At 41.9% G+C, this 10,130-nt stretch overlaps 1 protein-coding gene across 1 annotated transcript in view; it reads left to right on the top strand.

The window, feature by feature from the left end:
- The first annotated feature begins 3,686 nt into the window (after positions 1–3,686).
- Positions 3,687–10,130, top strand: part of LOC119427651 (inactive carboxypeptidase-like protein X2) — an 8,246-nt gene continuing 1,802 nt past the window's right edge. Inside the window, exons 1-2 of the mRNA XM_037695289.1 lie at positions 3,687–4,034; positions 5,097–5,206. Coding sequence (XP_037551217.1) covers positions 3,710–4,034; positions 5,097–5,206 — 435 coding nt within the window. The 5' untranslated portion in view covers positions 3,687–3,709. The remainder of the gene's footprint in view (positions 4,035–5,096; positions 5,207–10,130) is intronic.

Genomic DNA, 10,130 nt, shown 5'->3' with positions numbered 1-10,130 from the left:
CTTAAGTACTGACTGGACCAGGTGGTGGAGCTGTGGGATAATGAGCGGTGACAGGTGACATGAGTTGAGTGATTACTGAGTGTGCAGCATGACAGAGGAGCTGACAGAGAGCAGAGCTATGACAAAAATAATGACTGCATTTAACTAATCCACTGTTTATGCTTGTGAATCTGTGACTTTTTGACTTTGTGACTTTCTGACTTTCTTTGCTTATTAAATATTCGTAAACTTGAAGGTGCGTTTGCCGTATTCTGAGTGCGTGTCTTGACTCCTCCTGCAGGATGACCGGTAACAGAGCTCGGGTGGAGAAATAAAGAAAAAACACAACAATCTTTACAGCAGGATACAAGGAACACAGGAGGCATTACTGGATGATGGACCGACACTGAACAGGACTAACAGTCAGACTAAATACACAGACAAAACAGGGCCTAATTACAAAAATCTTGACAAGACACAGAGGGAACAGATCAGGGCAATCAGGGAGAGCCACTAGGGAGTACAGACACAGGGAGACCACAAGAGGGCACCATCCTTACAGTACCCTCCCCACAAGGACGCCCCCAGGCATCTCCAAAAGCCCTCCCCACAAAACTTGGGCGGGAGGAGGGGGGAACCGCAAGGATGGAGGCACAAGGAAAACACAAGGACAGAACCAAAAACCGACAGGGTAAAACCTGGGAACTAGACTAAACATAACCAAGGAACACACACACACAAAAACATTTAGGCAGTCGGGGGACCATCCCTAATCAGACCAGAGTTCAAGGTGGGTGGCCAGGAGGCCATTCAGTACTAGACCAAATTTTAGGTGGGCAGCTGGGAGGCCATCCCAGGGCTGGAGCAGAACAGGTGGGTAGCGGGGAAGCCATCCAGCACAGGTCCCACGTTCAGGCAGGTGGCCATGGGGCCGCCCAAAGCAGGGCCGAAATTCAGGAGGGCAGCCGGAAGGCCGTCTAGCATAAGGCCAGCGTTCAGGATGGTGGCTTTAAAGTAATCACTTTAAAGTAAATGACTTCAAAAATGGGTATGACTCAGTTGTTTTTATGTTATTGAGCTAGAAATTGGTGTGGTAGTAGTTAGACAACTTTGTATTTTAACAAAAAATACCTCAAGAACCACTGGACAGATTTTAATGAAAATTAAGGCAACATCACTGAATGTGCATCCACAACTGATTAACCTTTAGAGGCAACCAATTCAATGAGACTTCCACAGCCACATTCTTAGGAAACACGAAAATAACTGTAATTCAGCAAGTTTTGCAGATATTTTGTTGAAATTTAGTGTGATAGTGACTAAATATCACTAGGGGCCGAGATTGGGTAGAGAGGTAGGGGAGCCGACTCGGGACCCAAAAGTCCCAGCTTCGATCCCCAGCCATTCCCACTTGTTGTGGTGCCTCTGAACAAGACACCCAATCCCTAACTGCTTTCCGGGCGCCCACATAGCTGCCCACCGTCCCACCTGGATGCATCCCAGGTGCGATGGGTTAAATGCAGATAACTAATTTCACCATTCTATGGGAACATACAACAATGACAACACATTGCACTTACTTATAAATATGTTTACCAACACGTTCTTTGAGAACTACACAATGGGCAATAATTTTACTTAAAACTTTGGACTTTATGAAGTCAGCCCTTTTTGTCTAACAACATATTTCATGGACCACTTAAATGAATTAACTGAAACTCGTAGAAAGTAATCACTGGACAGACATCATCAACAAATTAACTTTTGGAATCATTTTATTTGAAGATACCCACCACAGCTAAGTGACTTTAATCAACACAAAAATGGCTATAACTCCAGTTTCCAGATAGTTTTGTAGTGAACTCGGCCTCCGACCAAAACCTGTCTCTGAAGACCTTCATGGGACAGGAACTGTTATTTCATTGATTTGAATCCAGAAATACAAATTAGATCATCCAGCGACTGTCTAATTGTATCCTGAATTAATCAATTAAAAGAACACTCTTCTTTTTATGTTATCATTACTATTTTACAATATCTTGATAATCAAAATTGTGTTTAGTTCATATCATTTCTAATGTTGAAAGTAAACCACTCATTTAAATCAACTGTGAAACAGTATTAATGATTTTTCAAACCTCATTAGACTTAGAAATCAAGTTAAATGTCCATTTACAAAGTAATTATGCATTTTGATCTTCTGTCTGAATGAGAAGTAGTGATGTCGGTCGAAAGTCAGAGATGGTCAGAAAACAAGTTATTAGAATGGACTGTCTTGTTTTTAAACCTAGCAGACGGTAAAAAGAGAAACACTGTACTAAACGTTCCTAAACATTCCTGAACCCTCTCTTGACTTTTAATAACCCTCTGACATCACTAGAACCACCCCCAGTTGGTTGTTTCAACCAATCAGGAAGTATTAAGTGACTGGAAGTGAGGACTCTTTTAAAAGTCAACACTCCCTGGAACTTTTCAGACTTGTAGTTCTTCTGAGTCTTCTTTAGGCTTCTTCAGGCTTCTTCAGTCTTCTGAGGCTTGGAACCAGTCTTGGACTGGAGTCTTCATGGAGTCTGTGAGTATTCCACTTCTGAGTGGGATCTCTGACGGAGTCACAGCGCCTTGCTGTGAATCCACCCGGCCGTAACGCCTACAACTTCGAAGGAAGCGTGTCTGTTTAACGGAGTAAACCACATGACTTCTGACGATGCCCAGCCACCCTGACCGGAGACGCTGTAAAAGGATCGTACTAATGGACTTCTGTTCCGGAGTGGAGGTATCCCCCATCTAAGGTAACGAAGTCTCTGCATGTCCTGAAGTGTACCGGAGGTTTGAGCTGGTGTTGAAAGAAGCGTGCTAATTCTGGTCAATCCAAACATACACCTCCCTTCATCCATCTCCTTTAAACTTCTCCATTCCTTCCTTTAAACACTTCTATTTTGTAAATCTTTCTAGATGCCTTCAGAAATGTCCTGTTGTCTTATTAGTAAAGCGTGCCAAGTTTTTATTAATCAGAACCAGATCAGCTAATCAAGTGTACAATGTTTTGATGTTAAATTTTGATTCTGTTAAGTAAATGACCGCATTTATTCTGATGGGTCAAACAAAATAACATCTCATGTCACTGATTAAACAATGAACACAGTTACCTCGTCACATGGCATTAATTTAACTTGAAAAAGAAAGAACCCGTTATATTTAAATTTTTAGTAGTGAAGCGACAGTTAAGCTGTCCCCCACCTTGACTACTACACTTTGCTATTTTTTTCTTTTACAAAATAGTCACTGAGAGTGCTTCAGAACATACTCTGAATATGACATCTTACAATACAGCATGAGATTTCCCTTTATGTTATTTTCAAGGCTTGATCAAACTGTCACAGTCATTTCTCAACATGATCTTAAAACTCTGGCATGATAGGTGGCGGGCGATATGCATTCCTTCAAGGAACACTACACTTGGTAACACTACATTTGGTTTTAAAAAGATCACAAAATTGTCTAAAAAGTCAAATTAGGAGCTGTGAATATAAATTTACTCTGTGGTTCAATAAGGTACATTGCAGCTGCCCTTTTTAAGACCTAATGTTCCTGGGGCTTTAACTGGAATTTTGCTTGGGAAGGAGGGAGGGGGAGGAGGTGAAGAAGGGGAGGTGGGCCTGAGGAGGAGAATTGGCTCTATCAGGACATAAGAACTCCCCTCTACATTCTGCTGCAAAGGAAAAAAAGCAAGATGGGAACGCCATTGTGCATGTTGGCTGCAGTGATTTTTCTGGGAGGTAACGTGTGCGGAGACAATGCAACAACCCCGAGTCTTGCAGTATTCAACTTCACAATCCCGGTAGTGGTGAGATGGACCGAGGCAGAGAATGTGGAGGAGCAGAGGAGAGACGGAGTGACTCCAACACAGACAAAGCTGCTCTCCACCAGCAGCAGCAGCTCTGTCAAAGAAAAGCAACCAGACACCACAGATGTCAGCGAAGACAGAAAAAAACTGAAGCACAAGGAGAAAAATGACAAACATGACCACAATACAAAGGCTGAGAAAGAAGAACTGGGTAAGAAAAATAATAAAAGTCTAAACTTTTAGCTATTAGAGCTCTTTACTGCTTGAAAAAACCTTAAAGGCATAAAGACTCACAGATTTGAATAATAAATTAATAAATGTTCAGTGTATGGAGTTACAAGCAAGTTCATATCAGTAGTTAATTCATCCTTTTTTCAGTTCTACACACAATAAAGTGATTTGTTCTCAGTTTGTATTTCATACTTTTATAAACTTGATCTGCATTTACATTTTTTCCCCTTTTAATTTTCAGAATTAAGTGTTGCATTGAGCTGCCACCATGACTAGCCTTTGGAGTGATACTGAACATTCCCAAAGCCATGAACTCCAGCAGCTGAACGTTTACTCCCTCTGTGATTTCACTTATCTGTGGCTTCCTCCTCTCCATAAACAAGCAGTGGAGGAGATGAGGGGCCCTAAACTCCCACTGAAGTCATCCTGGATGACAATTCCTCTACTTATTTCATTACATTCCACTACAAAAACCACTGGGACCTGAATTTATATTAACAGCAGTGATGTAGTCTACGCGATACGCAGGTATACGGAGTATACCCTCTAGAAAAGTTTGAGAATTTCAGTATACCAATTTAAAAGTGCCCAATGATACATGACATATCATTAGACACGTGTCATTGATATGTTAAACGGCAGTTAAATGCTTCCATAACAATCTGTTTGTATGCAGCACTTGTTTATTACATTTACTTATCCAGCGAATTATTGTATAATTGATACTTTTGTACTCACTGCTTAATACATGAACCTTGCCTTGATACTGTTTTATAAATTCTGTAACATGTTTTTAATACAAAGCCAACAGATGTACAAAGTTTGTTGTACATTTATTCAATTATAAGCATCAAATAAATTTGTAATTGTTCAATATGCTTAAAATCAAAATAAATTGACAATTACCAATGTACTTGGGTTTCTAAGCGCAGTATACCTACTACAAAAATGTAGACTACACCGTTAATCAGCAGTCTTGTAAAGAAACAGTAGTTCTATCTCTTAAATGTTTGTTTGTTTGTTTGTTTGTTTGTACAAACAGCCTGCCCTCCTATCGGCCTGGAGTCCCTGCGAGTTGATGACAGCCAGATGCATGCCTCGTCCTACCAGAGAACTGGTCTGGGCCCTCACAGAGGAAGACTCAATATCCAGGTCAGTGTGCATCAGAGATGACTTTGAACAATAAGTGCAGCAAGAGTTTCAGAGAGATCAGATCTGTAAAAATAAAGTTAGTACAAAAAGTGAAGACATTTGTGTTTGGTTCATTCTTTCTTTGTTGTAACAATGCTTCTTTGTTACAAATCTATATAATTAAGAATATTGTTGATTTCCCAGTAGTACCACAAGGAGGAAGGGAATTCCATTTGTGGGTTGAGCAGTAGAGTTTGTATTTAAATTGCGCCCATGAAAATCTTGCTAGATCTTTTCCGCTAATGCTGAACAACTTATCCTGCCATCAACTATTGTTTGGTGTCCTTTACAGGAATGGGTGAGTGAGGTCTGATAAAAAATAAAAATAAAAAAAAAGATTTATTGGCAATTTAACAAGTTCCATTTAAGAGAGGTCTCAGTAGCATGGAGAACCATACACAGCCACCACAGTCTGGCACCTCTTCCTCTTGCTGCTCACCAGCTTGGTTGCACACAGCTGTGGGATGGCACCCTATTCTTTAACCAGCATTAGTAGTATTAGTAGTATAGTATTAGTAGTAATAGTCATTGTGGTTATGTTGGTCACTCTGCAACAAACAGTATGCCTAAGCTGATCCCACAGGTGTTCAGTGGGGTTAATCCTCCCAAATGATAAATTATGGATTTAGACTAATTTTTTTCATTCAACCTTTATTTATACAGGCTAGTCTCATTGAGCCACGGGGACTTATTTACAAGAGAGACCTGTTCCAGACAGAATATATAAAGTACAGACAACAAAACAGTAGATCATGACAACAATAAATTACAGTAAAAATGCAGTTAAAATAAGAATAGTGTATAAACCAATAAATCAGGGTGCCATAAAACAGGGTGAAATACTAAAAACAAGAACATATTTGCTTTGATTTTTCTATTGACATTATCAAATGTTTGAAAGCCTGTAAAGAAATCAAGGAGGACAACTTCAGTTCCTGTTGCAAGGTGTTCCAGGTGCAGGAGCTGAGTAGGAAAAGGCCTTTTTGACAAGTTCAGTCTGCACTGAAGGAATGCTGCAGGTAATGATGTCCTGAGAGCACATGTTGTAACTGTACTGACGACGTGACATGCGGGAGAAGATATAAGAAGGTAGCAGACCAAGGAGGGATTTGTAGATGAAAATGAACCAGTGTGAGAGTCTACATGCAGATAATGATGACCAACTGACCAAGGAGTACAGGGTGCAGTGATGGGTACGGTAGTTACAACCAGTTATGAATCTTAGCACACCGTGGTAGACAGCATCCAACATCTGCAAGGAGTTGGCAGGAACAATCATGTAAATATGGTCACCATATTCAATGGCCAGTAGGAAGGTAGCAGTTACAAGGCGTTTTCTGGCATTCAGAGAGCTATTTCTGAAAAAGAAACCCAGTTTTAATTTCAGTTTCTTTATCAAGTTTTTAGTATGTGGTTTAAAAGAGAGATGTGCATCGACCAAATTCCCAAGTATTTGTAAGATTCTACAAACTCAATAGGAACACCATGCATGAATGAGATATGAGAAAGAGTTGCTAGCATCGACTTTCTGTTGGAAAACAACATCCCTTTGGTTTTGTCAGCATTTAGTACTAGCTTGAGATAGAAAAAGTCAGACTGAATGATGTCAAATGCAGACTGTAGAAGCTGGAAAACCTTGGCAACTTTCCAAAAAAGTTCAATCTGGTCCTCTGGACATTAAAAAAAAAAACAAAAAAAAAAACAAAGCAAAAAAATATAGAAATGTTTTGTCTCTCATCCGAGAGACTTCCTCAGTCTGAGGTGCTGTATTCAGCTCAGTCTCTTAAATAGCACATTCTCAGAGTGGATCAACCAGTTTGCTGCTGACAACCAAAACCAGCTGATCACATGCTCAAGAAGGACCATCAGCCTAACAATGGATGATTAGCACACTGATGGCTGTTTACTATTCACAGAGGGCTGAGTGATACTAGCAATCACAGCATTGTAAGAGGGGGACAGTTGAACCCGGAGGCCTCCACACCTGTTTAATGATGGACGATTTCTTTTCACAAAGATGGCCTCCTTTACTCCTCTCTCAAACCATCGTTCCTCTCTGTCCAGGATGTGAACATCTTCATCCTTGAAAGAGTGACCGCTGGCCTGGAGATGAGTGTAGACTGCAGAATCCTGGCCTGATGATGTTGATCTTCTGTGCTGGGCCATCCTTTTGGCCAGTGGCTGTTTAGTTTCCCCGATGTAAGACTGATCACAGCCCTCCTGACACTGAACAGCATACACAATATTACTCTGTTTGTGCCGGGGGACTGGATCTTTGGGATGAACCAGTCTTTGCCGTAATGTATTTTGGGGTTTAAAAGTCACTGGGACGTTATGTTTAGAAAATAAACGTCTCAGTTTCTCTGATACTCCCTCAACATACGGAATGACCACTGGTCTGGGTCTGGGTTCCTCCTTTTCACCTGATGGCTGACTGGAGTCCTGTTTGGGTTTCTTCTCTGCTTTCAGGAAGGCCCAGTTAGGATATCCACATTGCTCTAGAGCCTGTTTTGTGTAGGATTTCTCCTTCTGCCTGGCTCCTGAGTTAGTGGGGATGCTGTCTGCTCTGTGATACAGAGTCCTGATGACTCCTAACTTGTGCTCCAAAGGGTGATGGGAGTCAAACTGCAAATACTGGTCTGTGTGGGTGGGTTTGCGGTACACCTCAGTTTGCAAATGTCCTCTATCAGAGACTGAGACCTCACAGTCCAAGAAAGCCAACTTGCCATTTTTTACATCTTCTCGTGTGAACTTGATGTATTTATCCACAGAGTTGATGTGGTCAGTAAAATGTTGGACGTCCTGAGATTTAATTTTAACCCAGGTGTCGTCAACATACCCGAACCAATGACTTGGTGGTGTCCCTGAAAAGGGCGTCAAGGCTCTCTTTTCTACCTCCTCCATGTACAGGTTGGCAACAATAGGAGAAACTGGAGACCCCATAGCACACCCATGTTTCTGCCTATAATATTGCTCCCCATATGTGAAGTAGGTTGACTGCAGGCACAGTTTCAAGAGTTGACACAGTTGTTCTGTGGAAAGCGTGGTCCTGCTGCTCAGAGTGGTGTCTGATTTTAATTTTAAACTGACCACCTCTACTGCATCAACAGGAATGCACGTAAAGAGTGATGTGACATCAAAAGAGACCATTGTTTCATCAGTCTCCATGATGACATCCCTCACCTTATCCACAAAGTCCATGGTGTTCTGTATGTGGTGTTCTGAGCTGCCAACTAAAGGGATGAGTACAGACGCCAGATATTTGGAAACATTGTAAGTGACAGAGTTAATCATGCTAACAATTGGTCTTAAAAGTACACCTTGTTTGTGGATTTTAGGTAAACCATACAGACTAGGTGTGGCCTCCCCTGGGTACAGTCTGTGGTACAGAAAACGGTCAATAGCCTTGTCCTGCTCCAAAATTTTCAGGCAATCTATCAATTTCTTCTTGTAACCACTTCCTGGATCTCTTTTCAGAGGTTCATAAGTGTTTAAGTCACTAAGGAGTGTCATAACTTTCTCATGATAGTCTTTCTGGTTCAAAATCACTGTGCAGACACCACTCTGAGCAGTAGGACCACACTTTCCACAGAACAACTGTGTCAACTCTTGAAACTGTGCCTGCAGTCAACCTACTTCACATATGGGGAGCAATATTATAGGCAGAGACATGGGTGTGCTATGGGGTCTCCAGTTTCTCCTATTGTTGCCAACCTGTACATGGAGGAGGTAGAAAAGAGAGCCTTGACGTCCTTTACAGGGACACCACCAAGTCATTGGTTCAGGTATGTTGACAACACCTGGATTAAAATTAAATCTCAGGAAGTCCAACATTTTACTGACCACATCAACTCTGTGGATAAATACATCAAGTTCACACGAGAAGATGTAAAAAATGGCAAGTTGGCTTTCTTGGACTGTGAGGTCTCAGTCTCTGATAGAGGACATTTGCAAACTGAGGTGTACCGCAAACCCACCCACACAGACCAGTATTTGCAGTTTGACTCCCATCACCCTTTGGAGCACAAGTTAGGAGTCATCAGGACTCTGTATCACAGAGCAGACAGCGTCCCCACTAACTCAGGAGCCAGGCAGAAGGAGAAATCCCACACAAGACACACTCTAGAGCAATGTGAATATCCTAACTGGGCCTTCTTGAAAGCAGAGAAGAAACCCAAACAGGACTCCAGTCAGCCAACAGTTGAAAAGGAGGAACCCAGACCCAGACCAGTGGTCATTCCATATGTTGAGGGAGTATCAGAGAAACTGAGACGCTTATTTTCTAATTATAACCTCCCAGTGGCTTTTAAACCCCAAAATACATTACGGCAAAGACTGGTTCATCCCAAAGATCCAGTCCCCTGGCACAAACGGAGTAATATTGTGTATGTTGTTCAGTGTCAGGAGGGCTGTGATCAGTCTTACATCGGGGAAACTAAACAGCCACTGGCCAAAAGGATGGTCCAGCACAGAAGATCAACATCATCAGGCCAGGACTCTGCGGTCTACACTCATCTCCAGGCCAGCGGTCACTCTTTCAGGGATGAAGATGTTCACATCCTGGATAGAGAGGAACGATGGTTTGAGAGAGGAGTAAAGGAGGCCATCTTTGTGAAAAGAAATCGTCCATCATTAAACAGGTGTGGAGGCCTACGTGTTCAATTGTCCCCCTCTTACAATGCTGTGATTGCTAGTATCACTCAGACCTCTGTGAATAGTAAACAGCCATCAGTGTGCTAATAATCCATTGTTAGGCTGATGGTCCTTCTTGAGCCTGTGATCAGCTGGTTTTGGTTGTCAGCAGCAAAACTGGTTGATCCACTCTGAGAAGGTGCTATTTAAGAGACTGAGCTGAATACAGCACCTCAGACTGAGGAAGTCTCTC

This window comes from Nematolebias whitei, chromosome 21 (assembly GCF_014905685.2).
Source record: "Nematolebias whitei isolate Nwh7 chromosome 21, NemWhi1, whole genome shotgun sequence".
Lineage (NCBI taxonomy): Eukaryota > Metazoa > Chordata > Actinopteri > Cyprinodontiformes > Rivulidae > Nematolebias > Nematolebias whitei.
This window is presented reverse-complemented; position numbering and strand designations above follow the sequence as displayed.